At 44.6% G+C, this 19,646-nt stretch overlaps 1 protein-coding gene across 8 annotated transcripts in view; it reads left to right on the forward strand.

Annotated features, from left to right (window-relative positions):
* The window catches only part of KDM2B (lysine demethylase 2B), a 113,119-nt gene that overhangs the window by 13,298 nt on the left and 80,175 nt on the right, over window positions 1–19,646 (forward strand). For 7 of the 8 annotated variants that reach the window (XM_037014084.2, XM_017649359.3, XM_037014085.2 and 4 more), the window contains exons 5-6: window positions 13,879–14,057; window positions 14,261–14,367. In XM_037014084.2, coding sequence (XP_036869979.1) covers window positions 13,879–14,057; window positions 14,261–14,367 — 286 coding nt within the window. Of the gene's footprint in view, window positions 1–13,315; window positions 13,338–13,878; window positions 14,058–14,260; window positions 14,368–19,646 lie in introns of those variants that run through there. The other variant, XM_037014089.2, reaches the window with a different exon arrangement.

Here is a 19,646-nt window from a genome sequence, read left to right on the forward strand (position 1 = left end):
GGGCCATGGGGCCATGGATTAATTTCTGCAGCTGGAATTTGCTGGATGTGTGTGTAGCCTGTGAGCCCAGAGAACCATTGAAACTGGGGGGGTAGGGGGAGGAGAGAGAGGAAGGGAGGGGGCTGAGCTCCCGGCCTACTTAGGAACACCAGGCCCTGGTCCAATGTGGAAAATTTCTCCTGTAACCCATTGACTCCAGGGGCCTGAGAGTTCCAGCCCTTTGTGTCCCTTGCAGGCTTCAAAGGGCAGTTTGTGCCTGAAGCTTAGAGGACCACATTGCATTTGTAGCACTGGTCCCTTCTGCCCCATTGGGCCCTGGCCCCCTCCCCGTGCTGAGCTTCCTGCTCAGGGGCCTGACGCTGGCTCTCCTTTGCCACCAGTGGCAGACCACCTGGGGATCTGGGAAGATGGAGGGTAATTCTTAATCTCCCAGCTCAGGCTGAAAGGGACTGACAGGTCCCAAGAATCCCCAGTGACTCCTCAGGTGGGCATCTGGGTCTGGGGCTGTCCCCCCTTTTACCCCTCCAGTTAACGTTTAAGGGATTTGATCTGAGTATCTAAGAATGAGGCTAAAAACAAGTGTATTGATCTTGGAAGAGGACCTAAAAATGACCTAATGCAGTGGTTTTCAAAGGGAATTCCCAGGAATCTGTGTCTGAATTCTGAGCACCCCAACCCTCCCATTTCAGCCTGAGCTGCTTGTTTTTATTTATGCATTTGGCTTTTGTAAAAGCTTCTGTTTGAAGAGAGTTATGTGGCAACGGAAAAAGAAGAGTATAAAGGTCAACTTCCTGTCTTTACCCTGAGGCAGCTGACACGTAGGGCAGGCTTGGTCAGGGCTGCTGGGACCAGAGCTCAGCCCAGGGCCCTTGGGGCCCCTGCTGCTCATCCCATAACCTCCTGGGGCCCTTCCGACTGAGGTGCAAACAAGTCAGGCACCTGTGCCTCCAGTGAGGTTCTTCAAGTGAGAATAAAAGAGCCTGCAGAGGGCTGTGGCTTCAGGGCTAAAATCAGGTGCCTGACAGGTCCACAGAGCTCCCTTTCCCTTTCTGTCTCAAGGGGACACCTCCTCATTTCATGTTCAGGGCCATGTGCCAGACATCATGTTAGGCTCTCTCAGACCAATGGGTGCATTTTACAAATTAAGACCCTCCAAGCTAGGAAGGGTAAGCGAGTCCCCTGAAGCCACAGAGGAAGTAACAGAGCTGGGATTTATACAAACACTTTTTATTGGAGAGAATTTTAAAAAGCAAGAGTAGACAGAATAATGAACTCCCATGTGACTGTTACCCAGTCTGTGGTTCTGCCCCTTCCACCCCTCCATCCGCTTTGTCCTTTTGCCTGTACAGCATTTGAGGCGTATCTGGACATCATTCCTCTTCATAAAGCTTTCGGTATAGAGTTCTGAATGAGAAGGGATTTTAAAAAAAAAAAATCACGGTGCATTATCACACCTAATCTTTTAAAAACATTAATTCCTTAAGCTGAGTAAATACCCAGGTTCATTGTTCAAATTTCCGGTTGTTTCATTGATAGCATATATGTTACTGTCTTTTTTTTTTGGACAGCTGAACGAATCTGAATGTAAATAAGGTCCTTACATTGTGATTGGTTGAGATGCCTTTTAATCTCTCCAATCTTTGGGCGCTCTCTCCAGTTCCCTCCAGTCTAAAGAAGTTGGAGTGTGTCCCCTGTAGAGTTTTCTGTTATCTGGATTTTGTGATAGCATCCCCTTGGGGTAATTTAACATGCTTCTCCATCCTCTGTAGTTCCTGAAAATTGGTAGTCTGTCACTCCACACAAAAACATACACTGATCCATTCATTCATTTTTTCTGGCAAGACTACTTCATAGATGGTGTTCTATTCTTCTACCAGGAGGCCATACTGTCAAGTCACCTCTCTCTCTCTCTCTCTCTTTATGATGTTAGCAGCCACTGAAGTCTGACGTCAACTCCACTATTTTATTAGATGCTGCAAAGTGGTGATGGACCAATTCTATCATCCTTTGTCATTTATTGGCTGGAATACATCTGTGGAGAGAAATTTCCCCACCTGCTATTTGGGTCAGAGTTGGCATATCTCTGGCATATCTCAGATGCATCAGAGTCTTATACCTATGGCCACTTCTACCAGTATCATTCTGCCTCCCCAGGAAGGGTGCTGTCATCTCCCTACTTCTTGCTGCCCACTGGGGACTGGAACCCAGCAGGGTTGAATTTCCCAGTCAGTGGTGCATTTGTGTTTCCCTGAGGGTTTATGATTATGGAGCCCATGCACCTAGAGAACTGACTTCTCATCCTCCTCCTCTGTTGCCACTCTGGCCCCACCTGCAGACTGTGGCTTCCAGGACACCTGGGGAGCTGGATAGAGCTCCCTACACACAAGGGGAGCTATTCTTAGAAGCAAGTGTCCCAGCCTTCTGCCCCAGATGACTAGTCATGTGGCTTCTCCCACCCTAGGCCTCTTCCCTGCACACCTCTCTCCTCTCTGAGCCCCAGTTGCTCCTCACCGCCCTGACTACTGCAAGTCCTGACTTCCCTTTTTGTGCAAGAGTGGAGCAGGCTGCCCGAGGGGTCAACCAGGGCCTGCATCTGGCCAAGAGCTGAGGGAAGTGAGGGTGCATAGGGAACCCTGGGGATTATGATGGGAAGGGGACTGGAGGCCTGGTTAGTGCTCAAAAAAGGAAACGCAGGCCTTTCCCACTTATATCCCTCTGTGTTCATTGATGGGTGTCCCAAGGTTGGGCTCCTCATTGCTCAGGACTTATACATGTTTTCCAGGTTGGGGTTGCGGTCCTCTTTTCTGGTGTGGTAGGGTTATACCTACCCACCTCTAAGAAGTCCTAGGTCATTTCTTCAGCTCAGCTGTCATTTATATGTAAAATCTTGGGTTATGTGCTCGTTAGGACAAAAAAGCAAATAACACCCAGCATTTATTTATTCATCCCACCAGTGTTTATTGAGCTCCTGCTATGTACCAGGTTCTCTATTCTAGATATTTGGGGTAGAATAGTGAGTAAGACAGATAAGACTGGTTCTCATGACACTTGCAGAGTAGTGGGGGAGAAAGACAAGAAGCAAGTGGGCAAAGAAGTAATATTTAGGATGAAATGGTAGGATATCTTCCACAGCTGACATTTTTTGCTTTGCAACTCTATTAATTAAACCACAGTGTAGGTACACAGTGTGCTTGTCCTGTGACACCTTGTACCAGGCAGAAGAGCGCCCCTGCTTCCTTCGTGTTTGATATTTATAGAGCCATGTAGGTTTACCTAGTAATTTTCTCATTGGCTCTTGTAAGAGTTTCCTGGGCACAAAAAGTACCACAAACTGGGGAGCTTAAAACCACAGAAGTTTATTATTTCACAGTTCTGGAGGCCAAATGACCAAAATGAAGGTGTTAGCAGAGCTGTGCACTCTCCAAAGGTGTGGAGAATTCTGTGCCCACTCCACAGAATTCTGGTGGGTGCTGGCTTCCTCGGCTTGTGGCTGCATTACTCCTATCTCTGCCCCCATCTTACACCAATCATGGCTGTGTTCCCTCTGTGAGTCTCTGTCCAATTTCTCTTGTCTTACAGGGATGTCAGTCATAGGCTAGGCTAAGGCCACACCCTAATCCAGTATGATTTCATTTTAGTTTGATCACATCTACAAAGACCCTGTTTCCAAATAAGGTCACATTCACAGGTATCAGGGGTTAGGACTTGATTGTCTCTTTTTTGGGGCATGCAATTCAACTACAGTAACCCTTAAGGTAAGTCTCTGAGCAGGATGGGGGAACCGAGGTTAGGCCCAGGAGAGGAGGGAGCTAACTTCTGGGTTATATGTCTTATATGGGTCATCTCAGTTAATCCCACAACTGTTTTAAAATTTAAATAAAAAATTTTATTTATTTGTTTTTAAAATTGTTCTTACATTTTATTCCCAAGATAGGTTTTATTTTATTAAGTACCTTGAAACATGCAAGGTAAATAACATTTTCAGGGAGTTAAGGTACCATTTTGCAGATTAATGCATCTGACTAATTAAATGACACTATTAAACTAGATTATTATGAAGCAGTGTCTCTTTTTCACAGAATAAGATTTGTCATTCATTCTTGCATTTGCCAAATGATAACGAATCCAAGATGCTCTTTATTTTGTACACATTTGGACTAAGAATGAAGGTGATGATTGATAGATTAATATATGTGAGCCTGTGTGGGGTGGTATATATACAAGGGATTAAAAGAAAGTTTACATGTGTTGCATAAAATACCTTACAAGAGGCAAGTATCATGATATATGCAAGGTATATACATATTTGAAAACATTTGTATCCAACATATCAGTCATTTGTACACTGCTATGTACCAAGCATGAATAATTGGATGTAGTACTTTGAATATATTTCAATTTATAAATTAGATTAAATGTAATCTAATTGAGGATATTCTAATTTATTTTAAAGAGTTTTTCTGAATGTGTATATGCACGTACATCTATGTTAATGTTTATGATATTTTTACACACATACATTATATATCATGTATATGTGTGTAGATATCTATCTATATATCTATTAGATATAGATATTACTCAGTTTTAGGAGGACATTTTAGAATTAGATTTTGGCTGTCATTTTTTTGGAAATATTTTTATTATAGTCTTTGATTTGGGGTGCATGTAGGTTGGCATCATACACTGAAATGATGATGTACCATTTGGGGTTGGCAGAATTGTATATTTATTGTGTATTAGTTTTATTGTGCAAGTTTGGGAAGCAAGTTGGTGAGGCAGAAGTACTGAAAGGGAAGGGGTTTGTTATACAACCCTGTTTTAGATTAGCAGGGACAGGAAGCTATGGCTTGCATACAAATCTTTAACTTCTATGCAGTGAGATGCTATGGCATGTTTGGTACACTAAAAGGCCTTTCACTTGCCTCCTGTATTAATTATCTGGATTAAAAAAGTTTTTTTTCACAACTGTGTTTTGAGGTAGGTGGTCTTATTTCCATGTGGCAGATGCGGTCACTTGGTACCTTGCCTAAAAATTTATGCTGTGAAGACCAGAGCTTGAAACATCTCAGTTCTTGGCCCCATTTTTGGGCCAAGGGGGGAGGGTATATGTGAAATGTATTATATATGCTAAAAATTTTAAAGAGAAGTTATAAAATGAATACCTGCCACCCAGGTGAGGAAGCTCCAAACTCCTTAGAAGCTCTCATGTGACCTTCCCTTGCCTACAGGTGACCACTGTCTGGGAAACATTTCCTGGGGCTGCCATAGCAAAGTGCCACAAACTGAGTGCCTCAGAGAAATGAATTCTCTCATAGTTTGGAGGCCAGAAGTCCAAATTCAAGGTGTTGGCAGCACTGGCTCATTCTGGAGTCTCTGAGAGAGAATCCTTCCTTGCTTCTTCCAGCTGTTGGCAACCCGAGGCATATTCCTTGGCTTGTAGACAGATATGTTGCTCAGATCTCTGCCTCTGTCTTCACATGACCTTCTTATAAGGACACCACTAGTCTTTTAATTTAGGGCCCACCCTAAATCCAGGATGATCTCATCCTCCAGGAGCTTTATGCTAATTATCTCTGCAAAAACTCTTTCCAAATAAGGTCCTGTTTGTAGGTCCTGGCTAGATAAATCTTTTGGGAGGTCACCATGCCACACTTCCATTCCACTTTGGTCCTGAACTGTGTTGATCATTTCCTGGCTTTCTTTAGTTTTTCTTACCTGTACCCGCATCCCCAAGCCCTAAGGTAAGTTGTGAAAAATGGAGCCCAAGCACATGCTTCTGGGGAGGTGCTGGGGAGGGCACCGCGGCTAGTTTGTGCAGGCTCCGTGAACAGACAACTGAAGGGTCCCTGGGCCAGGTTCTTGAGCCCCAAGGAGGGGAGAGACTCATAGCAAGAACAACTAGGTAAGATAAGAGATCAGAAGGAAGTTCTTGTTCTTATCATTGTGGAGTGAGATTTAAAATAATTTCTTACACTGCTTTTTTTTGTGTGTGTTTGTTTATTTTTTATTTATTTTTATTATTTTATTTTGGTGTCATTAATCTACAATTACATGAAGAACATTATGTTTACTAGGCTCCCCCCTTCACCAAGTCCCCCCAAATACCCCTTTACAGTCACTGTCCATCTGCGTAGTAAGATGCTGTAAAATCACTACTTGTCTTCTCTGTGTTGCACAGCCCTCCCCGTGCCCCCTCAACACTATACATGCTAATCGTAATGCCCTCTTTCTTTTTCCCCGCCCTTATCCCTCCCTTCCCACCCATCCTCCCCATCCCCTTTCCCTTTGGTAACTGTTAGTCCATTCTTGGGTTCTGTGATTCTGCTGCTGTTTTGTTCCTTCAGTTTTCCTTTGTTCTTATACTCCACATATGAGTGAAATCATTTGGTACTTGTCTTTCTCCGCCTGGCTTATTTCACTGAGCATAATACCTTCTAGCTCCATCCACATTGTTGCAAATGGTAGGATGTTTTTTTCTTATGGCTGAGTAATATTCCATTGTGTATATGTACCACATCTTCTTTATCCATTCATCTACTGATGGACATCTAGGTTGCTTCCATATCTTGGCTATTGTAAATAGTGCAGCGATAAACATAGGGGTGCATCTGTCTTTTTCAAACTGGAGTGCTGCATTCTTGGGGTAAATTCCTAGAAGTGGAATTCCTGGGTCAAATGGTATTTCTATTTTGAGCATTTTGAGGAACCTCCGTACTGCTTTCCACAATGGTTGAACTAATTTACATTCCCACCAGCAGTGTAGGAGGGTTCCCCTTTCTCCACAATCTCGCCAACATTTGTTGTTGATTGTCTTTTCCATGATGGCGATCCTTCCTGGTGTGAGGTGATATCTCATTGTGGTTTTAATTTGCATTTCTCTGATGACAAGTGATGTGGAGCATCTTTTCATGTGTCTGTTGGCCATCTGGATTTCTTCTTTAGAGAACTGTCTTTTCAGCTCCTCTGCCCATATTTTAATTGGATTATTTGCTTTTTGTTTGTTGAGGTGTGTGAGCTCTTTATATATTTTGGATGTCAGCCCTTTATTGGATCTGTCATTTATGTATATATTTTCCCATACTGTAGGATGCCTTTTTGTTCTACTGATGCTGTCCTTTGCTGTACAGAAGCTTTTTAGCTTGATATAGTCCCACTTGTTCATTTTTGCTTTTGTTTCCCTTGCCGGGGAGATATGTTCATGAAGAAGTCACTCATGTTTATGTCCATGAGTTTTTTGCCTATGTTTTTTTCTAAGAGTTTTATGATTTCATGACTTACATTCAGGTCTTTAATCCATTTCAAATTTACTTTTGTGTATGGGGTTAGACAATGATCCAGTTTCATTCTCTTACATGTAGCTGTCCAGTTTTGCCAACACCAGCTGTTGAAGAGGCTGTCATTTCCCCATTGTACGACCATGGCTTCTTTATCGTATATTAATTGACCGGATATGTTTGGGTTAATGTCTGGAGTCTCTATTCTGTTTCACTGGTCTGTGACTCTGTTCTTGTGCTAGTACCAAATTGTCTTAATTACTATGGCTTTGTAGTAGAGCTTGAAGTTGGGAAGCGAGATCCCCCCCGCTTTATTCTTCCTTCTCAGGATTGCTTTGGCTATTCGGGGTCTTCAGTGGTTCCATATGAATTTTAGAACTATTTGTTCCAGTTCGTTGAAGAATGCTGTTGGTATTTTAATAGGGATTCCATTGAATCTGTAGATTGCTTTGGGCAGGATGGCCATTTTGACAATATTAATTCTTCCTAGCCAAGAGCATGGGATGAGTTTCCATTTGTTAGTGTCCTCTTTAATTTCTCTTAAGAGTGTCTTGTAGTTTTCAGAGTATAGGTCTTTCACTTCCTTGGTTAAGGGTATTCCTAGGTATTTTATTCTTTTTGATGCAATTGTGAATGGAATTGTTTTCCTGATTTTTCTTTCTCCTAGTTCATCGTTAGTGTATAGGAAAGCAACAGATTTCTGTGTGTTAATTTTGTATCCTGCAACTTTGCTGAATTCAGATATTTGTTCTAGTGGTTTTGGAGTGGAGTCTTTAGGGTTTTTTATGTACAATATCATGTCATCTGCAAATAATGACAGTTTGACTTCTTCTTTACCTATCTGGATGCTTTGTATTTCTTTGTTTTGTCTGATTGCTGTGGCTAGGACCTCCAGTACTATGTTAAATAACAGTGGGGAGAGTGGGCATCCCTGTCTGGTTCCCGATATTAGAGGAAAAGCTTTCAGCTTCTTCCTGTTAAGTATGGTGTTGGCTGTGGGTTTCTCATATATGGCCTTTATTATGTTGAGGTACTTGCCCTGTTGAATTTTGTCGAATGCTTTTTCAGCGTCTATGGAGATGATCATGTTTTTGTCCTTCTTTTTGTTGATGTGGTGGATGATGTTGATGGATTTTTGAATGTTGTACCATCCTTACATTCCTGAGATGAATCCCACTTGATTATAGTGTATGATCCTCTTGATGTATTTTTGAATTCGGTTTGCTAATATTTTGTTGAGTATTTTTGCATCTATGTTCATCAGGGATATTGGTCTGTAATTTTCTTTTTTTGTGGTCTCTTTTCCTGGTTTTGGTATGTCGGTCCCTTCCTTGTCTCTGACCTGCAGATGAGGGAAGAGACCTGATGAGTCGTCGAAGACCTGAAAGGACCAGCCAGGGGACCCAAGGCGTGACAGTGTGAGTGGTGCTGAGAGGGCACCTCTCATATTTATTAATTAAATGGTTGTTAACAACAATAAGATTCTGTATAGGGGACTCCATGCACGATCACTGATCAAGTCCAACTCTTCAACAGTTTCCAACCTTCTGAAACATAATGAACAAGTTCTCATGGTGAACAAGTTCTTACATAGGAAACAATGCAAGAGCACTCGTATCACAGAAACTGTTTCTGTTGTGACTACTGTTTCTGTCTTGACTACCAATCATGAACTATAAACAATCAAGGCAAATATGAGTATACATATGATTTTTATACTTAAATTTTTATACTTTATATGTGAATTCCCACATGGTATTAGAGTGATGCTGGCTTCATAGAATGAGTTTGGAAGTATTCCCTCCTCTTCTATTTTTTGGAATACTTTAAGGAGGATTGGGTATTATGTCTTCTCTATATGTCTGATAAAATTCAGCAGTGAATCCATGCAGCCCGGCGGTTTTGTTCTTGGGTAGTTTTCTGATTACTGATTCAATTTCATTGCTGGTAATTGGTCTGTTTGGATTTTCTGTTTCTTCCTTGGTTAGCCTTGGAAGGTTGTATTTTTCTAGAAAGTTGTCCATTTCTTCTAGGTTTTCCAGCTTTTTAGAATATAGATTCTTATAGTTGAATAACATTTCTTTTTAAGTGTTTTTTAAGTTTGATAGAAGACTTTGGAAAGAAAAAAATGGTTTTAGGAAAACCAACTTTCTAGTCACTTAGTGCTTGAAGGCTTTTTTTAAACACCAGCTTATTGAAATAGAATTCACTCACCGAAGAGTTCCCCCATTTAAAGTGTACAGTTCAGTGCTTTTGTCTGTTCACAGAGGTGTGTAATCATCACCACAGTCATAGAACTTTTTCACCCCTCTGCCCCATAAAAACCCCACACCCAGTAGCTGTCCTGATTACCTTTTAGGATGTTAAAGCTGTCAGACCATTGGACTGACTGGCAGAGATTTAACTGGCTCTGACTTCTACCGCCTCACTTTCTCCATGGATAATTGTAGATGAAATTAATTGTAGATTAAATTAGTTAATCAGGTAACACTACCTACCTGCAGGCATTTTACAGAAGTGTTGCATGTGCATTATCTTAAGTCTCAGGATACCCCATGGGCTGACTACCATTTTTGTCCCCATGTTACAGATAGGACACTGATAGAGAAGTTAAGAGGCCTGCGGCCCAGCTGGGATTTGAACCCATGAAGTCTTAGCTTAACCAATAAGTTGTGCTAACGGGCTGCTGTGCTCCAGGCCTCTCCTCCTGACTTGCTCTAGATCTAGGGCTGAGATTCCATCTCGTACCTGCCCAGCAAACCCCCTTCCACAGGGGACTGAGCAGAAGTAACCTTGAGCAAGGGGAGGTAGGAGGCTGGCAGAGAGGGGGTCCTGTTCTCTTCCCATCTTCCCCACTGTAATAGCAGCTTCTCTGCCAAATGGGATTCCCAAAAAAGCAGAGCTGAGCCCACCTGTTCCAGGAGCCCTGGTAAGGAAGGAGCCCAGCACTGGTGAGAGGAGGCCAGAATTTCCAGCAAAGTTCAGGGATGCCCCCTGGTGGATCTGCAGTCCTGATGCAAAAACAAGCTGTTTCCCAGGCTCCCCAGGCTCCTTGCGGTTAGGAGCCACCACTGGAGGTGGGCATCATTTCTGAACCTTAGCCTCTGATCCAGATTCAGTGTCACTTCAGGCGGGGGTGTGGGATAAGAGCCTGGGCTCTGTCATTAGACTGAATAGGCTTTATATCCCAGCTCTGGCACTCACTGGGCGTTTTGGGGCAGGTTAGTTGTCCAAGTCTTAGTTTCTCATCCATCAACTGGGGATGTAATTGAAGTTCTACCACATTGAATTGTTACAATTAATTTAAGATAGCCTGTGTAGAATGTTTGCTTGTGCTGAACTGCTTAGTAAATGTTAAGTGTTCTGACTCAACAGCATCTTACTACGCTATAGACAGTGACTGCAATGGAGGGGGTGAGGTCTTGAGAATATAGGTGAATGTTGAACCACTGTTTTATGTATGTGAAACCATACGACTGTATTATCAATGATACTTTAGTAAAAACTAAATTAAGTAAATAAAATAAATGCCCCCAGTAGTAAACACATATCCCTCATCAAAGTGATTTCTAATAAGGTATAGGAAGAATGCAAGAATCAAAACTCACTTCCTACACTACAAAGCTCTCCTCAGGCATCCCAGGGCTCGGAGAGTTTAATGCTGCCCTTTTTTTTCTTATGAAAGAAAAAATTGTTAAAGTGTATTTCATTAAAATTAAAAACTGCCCTGTGAAAGACACTCTTTTTTTTTACATGAGGAACATTATGTTTATGAGACTTCCCCCATCACCAAGTACCCGCCACATACCCCATTACAGTCACTGTCCATCAGCGTAGTAAGATGCTGTAGAATCACTACCTGTCTTCTCTGTGTTGTACAGCCCTCCCCGTGCCACCCCCCCACATTATACATGCTAATCGTAATGCCCCCTTTCTCCCCCGCCCCTTATCCCTTCCTTCCCACCCATCCTCCCCAGTCCCTTTCCCTTTGGTTACTGTTAGTACATTCTTGGGTTCTGTGAGTCCGCTGTTATTTCGCTCCTTCAGTTTTTTCTTTGTTCTTATACTCCACAGATGAGTGAAATCATTTGATACTTGTCTTTCTCTGCCTGGCTTATTTCACTGAGCATAATACCCTCTAGCTCCATCCATGTTGTTGCAAATGGTAGGATTTGTTTTCTTCTTATGGCTGAGTAGTATTCCATTGTGTATATGTACCACATCTTCTTTATCCATTCATCTACTGATGGACACTTAGGTTGCTTCCATTTCTTGGTTATTGTAAACAGTGCTACGATAAACATAGGGGTGCATATGTCTTTTTCAAACTGGGCTGCTGCATTCTAACGCTGCCCTTTTACTGGGACTGGTGAGATGACACCATTCATGCACATCCTGTCACATCCATCTCAACTAGTTTCTCCTTTGATTGCATTTCCATTAAAAAGCCAATGCCAGTAAGATAGGAAATTCACCAGCCTATGTAAGACTAGGGGTCTTCTGTAAGACTCCTGGAAAAAATTTTTTTTAAAACTATTCGAATTGGCACAGAGTATGTTCCAGAGGACTTGAGCCAATCACATCATCTCTAGATATTGGTCTTCTCCTTTGTAAGATGGGAACAATCTTACCTAGGTTTTGGGGTGGTTGTGGAAATTAAATACTGAACCCCAAAGATTGTGACACCCAAGTCCTTTTGCGCACTTAAGGGATAGCTCTTACTGTTGAGGTCCTACTTTGTGAAAGGCACTCTGTATTTATTCACAATAATATTTGGCAGGCTCTGTACACAGAGCTGGGCATGTAGCAGTGAATGGAATGGGATTGTCACTCACATCAGGTGTAAGTGCCGTGAGGGTTTGGTCTAGTTCAAGGGACAGCAGACTAGACTTTCTCTGTAAAGATCTAGAGAGTCAATATTTCAGGCTTTTCTGGATGTTCAGTCTCTGTGAGCTACTCAGCTTGGCCGTAGTAGCCCGGAAGCAGCCAGAGAGTATATGTGAAGCAGTGAGTGTGGCTGTATGCTCATAAACTTTATGGACCTGGAATTTGAGTTTCATGTTATTTTCACATCACAAAATATTTTTCTTTTGATCCTCCCATCCCCATTTAAAAATATAAAAACCATCCTTGGTTCATGGGCCAGGCAAAGGCAGACAGTGGGCCTGACGTGGCCCTGGGGCTGCCATCTGCTGGCCTCTGTTTAGTTTCCTCTTCATTCTTGGGGTGGCCTTGAACAAGATGATCACCTGCTGCTTTCCTTTTTTCTGGTTTACACTTTTCTAAGTTTCGTGGACCATGTATTTGTCACTGAGCTTATGGGGAATTGGGGTCTTTCCTTACCAGCTGGTGGGCTTCTCGTTCCAGTCATGATGCTTATTTTGAGTCTTAGCAGATGCGGGTAACCAGCTTCCATTGTAAATCCCTGTGAATTTGGCAATATGCTTTGTGTCTGGTTTCTTCCCTTTGAAAGTTCTCGTTGCTTCGTCCACCTTGGCTGAACTTCTGGGGCATTACTATTCCCATTTACAGCCTGATTTCCTTGAGAGCTTGGTAACCATCCCTAGAGGTTCCTGCCTCCCTGACCCCTCTGCATCTTGTCTCTCTGGAAGCTACGAGAGGTGTGAGTGTGCTGCTGAGATGAGATCCAGGCATTTCTGTAGAGGGGTGCTCACTCTCTTTAGTTCAGCAGACATCATATGAGAAGTTACATGTCACATGCTATTGAGGACAGCCAACATTCATCATTTATTTGTTCCATAAATATTTGCTGAGCTCCCACAATGTTCCAGGCTCTGTTCTAGATACTTGGGGTACAAGTAATGGGCAAGACAGACTAGACTTCTGCCCTGGCGATGATTACAGAGTCGCAGGGAAGAAGGATGACCAAGTAGACAAACCTATTTAGGAATAGTGCTCAGTGCCAGGGAGTAGTTGGGGTGGAGGCCTGCATTCATGAACCAGATGCTGTGTCCAGTGCTTCTGTAATCATTGGTTTCAGTCCTTACAACTTGCCTGTGAGAAGGTGACAAGATGAAGACACAGGTTCAGAGATGTCAGGTAACTCTCCTGGCCTCACAGACTAGGGAGGGAGACTGTTAAACAACTAGTCATCTGTCTGTCTATCTATCTATCTATCTATCTATCTATCTATCTATCTATCTATCTATCTATCTATCTATCCAAACTTAATCTATACTAATGCTGTGTATAAACAGAAAGAACTAAGAGGTTCTTCGGTTGGCAGTGGGGAGCCATGGAAGGTTTTAAGCAGAGAGAGGAGTGTCCATGGTCAGGTCTCTGTTTTGGAAAGCTTGCACTGGCAGCAGTCTGGAGGGTGGGTAGGGAGCAATCTGGAGACCGCTTAGGAAGCTCTTGAGGTCACCTTGGAGGACAGTAATGGTGGCTGCACTAGAAGCAGGTGGGTTGGAGAGAGATTTGGTAAGAAAAGCCGACCAGTGTGGTAGCTGAGCAGGTGTGGTGTGGGGTTAGGCAGATGGGGACCCCTACAGGTAAGGCGGCTTTTGCTTTGTGGGGGCTCCCAAGTAGGATCTGGACCCCGAGCCAGCAAGAGCCACCAGCATGTGGATTCTGCCCCCAGGTAGCCGGCGGCTGGTGGACGTGATGGATGTGAACACCCAGAAGGGCACAGAGATGAGCATGTCCCAGTTTGTGCGGTACTACGAGACGCCTGAGGCTCAGCGGGACAAGCTGTACAATGTCATCAGCCTTGAGTTCAGCCACACCAAGCTGGAGCACTTGGTCAAGCGTCCGACTGTGGTAGGCCCTGGCCTGTCCCTGCCTGACACCTTCCCCCTAGTCTCCTTGCCCTGTCTCCCTTGCTGCCCAGGCTCAAGGCCCGCCTGTGGCAGCCCCAGGGGAGGGTGGGAGGGATACTGGGAACAGGGGAAGGGTGGAGGTAGTGAGGGGTTGGCTTTAGGGCAGCACCAAGGCAGGCGGTGCTGATGGTGGCTGACTTTCAGGTAGACCTGGTGGACTGGGTGGACAACATGTGGCCCCAGCACTTGAAGGAGAAGCAGACGGAAGCGACCAATGCCATTGCAGAGATGAAGTATCCAAAAGTGAAGAAGTAAGACTGTGTGGCTGGTGGGGGGCTTGGGAGGGAGTGTCGCCCAGCCTTGGTGGGGGCTGGGAGTGAGGCCACAGCCCCGCAGGGGCCCTGCTGGGATGTGAGGGGGGGCTTGCTACGGGCAGGTTCGTGTCTTGCTTCCCTGGGATGCAGGGGCTCTCTGCTCTGGGGCTGCAGTCTCCATCCAGATGGGCCTCTGGCCTCCCTGCCCCACCTCCCTGGGGGACGTGATCTGAGGGAGAAGAAAGAGCAGAGGGAACCATCTCTGTGCATCTGTGTGTGTGTGTGTGTGTGTGTGTGTGTGTGTGTGTGTGTGTGTGTGTACTTGTTCAACCTGCTTCTGTTTCCTCCAAGTGATGGTGTGTCCTGGGAGTGGGTGTTGTCAGGGGCGTCCCTCTCACCATGCGCATTTTGCTTTTGCTGAGGGATGGGGAGAGGTTTTGTGTTCTTTTGATCTTTGCTGTTAAGACCCGGGGCCTCTGATCCAGGAGAATCTTTCGTGAACAAAGCCCAGGGCTACTTACTTGCCAGCTGTTCCTTAGATAGTGACACTGTAAGCTGGAGGCTGGCACTGGGCTGGGAAGGTGGTCACTTCTAATTGCAGGGACACCACTGCATGCAATGGGACCAGCATGTTCCGAGACCAATTGTTTAATACTGGCAGAGGCACCTGTGAAACCATTCTGTTCTAGAATTTGGGTAACAGACCCCTGGGAGGAGGAAGTCAGCTTGGGGCTCTCCCCAGCTCAGGCTATCTATGTTTCCATCTTCCAAATGGGAAGGAATTGCTGGCTGTCCCAGGCAGGACTATTGCTCTGGGCTTCCTAGAAGAGTTTCCGCTACCAGCTCTGGATCCATTAGGATCTCTCTGCTCAGCCCTGCTGCCAGGAGTGCCACCAGGAGCTTAAAGGCCGTGAGCTTTTCATTCACTCAGCTCTTCATTCAGGGTGTAGTGAATGCAGACTCTGCCAAGCTTTGTAAGGGTCGCCAGCACACTGGCCCTAGGCTTCTCAAGGTTTTGCTTTCAGGGTCTCTCTTTAATTAAGCATTTCCCCTGCCTCAAAACTGGAACTCCTTATACCCCTTGGATCTGGGGGCTGCATCAGTGGCAAAGACTGGGGTCAAGGTGGGGAGGGTAGAAGGGTATTCAATTCAGATCTGTTCTGCCCCTACTCTCTGGAGATCGTGCCATATGACATGATGCAGAAGGTGCCCCCCTCTCATCCTGGGCAGAGGGAAACAGGTGTAGGGGAGGGGAGGAATCCTTGACTGGTGACATCCAGGAAATCCTCTGGAAGAGGACATTGGACCTGACTTTAAAGGTCAGAGGAGATGGGCTGGGGATTAGGGAAGGATCGAGGTAGGGAAGTACCAATGGCTTTGAAGAAATCATGAGGGCAGAGCTCAAGGAAAGAGTGTGGGACACAGAGATTAGTTGGACGAAGACCATGGCTCTCACTGATTGATTGATTGATTGGTTGATGGGTTCAGCATTTGTATTGAACATCTGATTGGTGCTGGGCACTGAAAATACAGTGGGGAGAAAGCTAGTTGAGCTCCTTGCTCTCAGAGCTTACAGTCTGTTTAGGAGACAGATATTAATCCAATAATCAGAGAAACAGATGGAAATTTGCAACTGTAATGAGGCCACAAGATAGACCCATGTGTTATGGAAGTATGTACCAGGAAACTTGCCAGGTCAGGGAGGGCAGGGCAGGTGTCCCTGAGCTGCGGGGTGAAGGAGAGAGGGTTACTTAGGTGAAGAGGCCTGGGAAGAGGTTTCCTGGCTGTGTGCAGAGGGCAGAGAGCCCGGGATAGTGGGGAGGGGGGCAGGAGGACCTGTGGAAGGAAGGCCAGTGGGCTGGAGCAGAGTCAGGGAGGGGTGGTGGGTGCAGCAGGGGTGGGGTGGGGTGGGATGGGGGGCCAGGCTAAGCAGGCCTGACGCCATAATGAGGGGGTCTATATTTCTCCTAAGGGCAGTCAGAAACCTCTCTAAGAATTAATGCAAAAAGGGATGTGTTCAGATTTGCATTCTCCAAATTCTCCTGCTGCCATGTGGACTGAAGGAGATGGGGCATAGTCCCGTGAGGGCGAATGATGGGGCAGGGAGGGGAGAGCAGAAGGCAAGTGGACATGGATTTAGGAAGGTAAAACAGCCTTCTCTGACACAGACTTCTGTTACTTGAGGTCTACCTTAGATAAATTGAGGTCTACCTTAGATATTCAGTATATTCTTCATTTAATGAAAGGTTCCTCTAAATAGTAAGCTCTATTAATACACTAAGAAACCTCTTTAATTACCAAAAAAAGGCTTGCACACAGCTTTCTGGGACCACATGTCTTTGACATACTGGTTGGATCATGTGGCAGATAGGTTTACACACCCTGCCAGTGGTCGTAAGGACTTGTTTACAGGGTTTGAACTTTGTTAGGAAGGAGACTGTCACCTTGGAAATTGTTGGGCTGAAGAGAATGTTGGTTTCAGTTAATAAGCAAGGTAAAAAAAATCCCATGATGATGACGTCCTCTGGGACCATTGGCTGGTTTTGTGGAATTTAATTAAAATGACACTGTTTCTAGAACTCCTGTAGCTTCCATGCTGGAGGTGCCTTGAGAGTGGAGACAGCTAACGGTCCACCTGAACTGAAGGTTTGCGGGAGGGAAGAGGGAAGTGTTACAGACCCATTACTGCCTCCTCCCAGGCTCCAGGAGGTATGGCATTTGGTAATGGTGAGGGAGGTTAGGCATCTTCATGGGTTTTGGCTGAGCTGCTTCAGGCAAGGGGTGCTGACAGTTGGCAAGGGGGTAGCCACAAGTTTGTGAGAGACAAAGGATTTATAAACAGTATGTTGGTGTATTAGTTATTCACTGCTGCATTTACTGAGTGCCTATTATGTACAAGACGCTATTCTAAGTAGTTGGTAGATTACAGTGAATAAAGTAAGTCTCCACTCTCTGGTGGGGAGAAGAGGCAGGCAAGCAAACTTGTGAATAATACAATTTAGGTGGTGGTAAGTGTTGTGAAGAAACAGAAGGCAGGATAGAAGGAAAATGGGATGACAGGGTGGGCTGAGTGATATCAACCATTCTGTGCATTTCTACCATTGCCTTCCCTTCCATTTTTACCTTGTAGAGATTTTGGCTATACAGAATTATTTGTCTTGGAAAATACTGTATTATCATATAAACAGTGGTAATTATTTGGAGGTATCCCTTTATTAGTTTATTGATACGTAATCTAAAGCTTACCCTAAAACGTCACAACTTAAAAAAAAAAATCTTAGCAACTTAAAACCACAATTACCTCACAGTTCTGTAGCTCAGGAATCTAGGAGTGGCTTAGCTGGGCTTTCTGGCTTAGGGTCCCTCATGAGCCGGTATCAAGACAGGACTGGGCTGCAACCATCTGAAGCCTGGAAAGGCACTGGAGGAGCCACTTTCAAGGTGGCACCCTCACACGGCTGGTGACTGGAGGCCCCGTGTTTCACCATGTGGGCCTCTCCACAGGCTGCTTGAGTGTCCTCATGACATGGCAGCCTGTACCCTTGTGCAAGTGGTTTGAGAAAGAGCAAGGAGGAATCACAGTGCTTTTTATGACCTAATTTTGGAAGTCACATACTGTTTACTTCTGCCGTATTCTGTTAATTATAAGCGAGTCACTAAGTCTAGCTCATACTGAAGGGGAAGGGAATTTGGCTCTGCTTATGCCTCAAAGACTTTGGACATTCTCAAGCCTCTATAATCTCCTAGGTTTATTACACGGTGGTACCTTTTTCACTTAGAATCATTGGGTATTATAATGCATTCCAGAAAGGAATTAGCAGGTCTTTTCCCTCCTTATGTGCTCCTGTGGCACACAGGGCTTGCAGAAATAAGGTCTGCAGCTTAATAGAGATAGGCTATATACTGACAAACAGTGAAAGAGCTCAAAAGCCCAGAAAAAAACATGCTTGGCCTGCATAATTGAGAGTTGATAGCATTTTTCTCCTCATGTATTTTCTGGGGGTGGCAGGAAGAACTGGGGGAGAATTTGGGGGTACAAAACAAACTCAGAGATGATGAACACGGGCACTGGGATGAGCAAGTTTTGGCAGGCTGCCTCTGTCACTCTAGTGGCCATGGCAAATCTCTCTTTGTGACTCAGTTTCTACTTCTACAAAGTGGCGGTCCTGTTATCCCTGCCCTGCCTCCCTCTCATGCTGTGTGGGGAAGATGGAGCCTACGATGGATTAGAATGTGGATGGGACAAGATGGTTGTCCATGTGGCCTTGGTATACACACAGAGGCTCCAGTTGCAATTGGAACCCTGGCATCCTTCACATTGGCACAGGGTTTTTGTCTGTACAACCCACATTTACCTTTAAGCTATCATCAACCGTGTTTGCTGGCATCATAAGTGATCATTCTTAGGTACAGTGAACTGACCTAGAGGGGCTTCTAGAGTCACACAGGTAGGAAGCTGTGGGTCATGCACCAGGCCCCAGGCCTCTGGATTCCTGGCTTTTCCTCTTTACTTTTAAAAGAGGAACAAAGAAAGCCAGACTTTGTATGGAACTAGGTGCTGTTTTAGACACTTAAGCGCACATATCTCAACACTGCTGGAAGCAGTGGTTATGTCTCCATTTTGCAAACAAGGAAACTAAAGTTCATAGTACTTCCATGCAGGTAATGGCTGTAGTAGCTGGGTGTAATACAGTAGGGGCTGGTGTGGCTTGTGGATAACTGGAGAGGTAGGCCTTCAAAAATTATTTATTTTTTTAAACAGTGCTGGTCAAATTAAGCACCTTTATTTATCATGAGGGCCACCAGTTAGAGGCCCTGACTAGTTCTACAAATGGGGATACTGAATTCTAGTAGGTAGATTTAGTCCAGGGTCACACAGCTGATGAGAATAATTATAGGCTGTCATTGGGTGCTTCACTTGCATAGATGAATCTGATGTGGTCTGCCATCCAGGTGCTGAGGCATTTGTAATAAAAATGTAATAATTCTCCCATGTAGACAGCCTGGTTAGGTGTCAGGGCCTTTCATCTCTCTTAGATAATTTAACTTAACCTCTGTTTTGTGTGTATCAAAGCCCTTGCTCAAGGACCTCCTGTCAAAGACTTGTGCCCAAATCCAATATTTCTTTTAATATTTTTTCTTGTGAATAAGCAAAACATACATATTGTAACAAATTTAACCAGTTTCGAAGAGTTCACAGCCTACTTCATGACAGGACATTTGGGAGGTACTAATGGTCAGGCCATCCCATTAACCAGACCAAAAAGCAATACCTG

Source organism: Manis javanica, chromosome 15 (assembly GCF_040802235.1).
Source record: "Manis javanica isolate MJ-LG chromosome 15, MJ_LKY, whole genome shotgun sequence".
Lineage (NCBI taxonomy): Eukaryota > Metazoa > Chordata > Mammalia > Pholidota > Manidae > Manis > Manis javanica.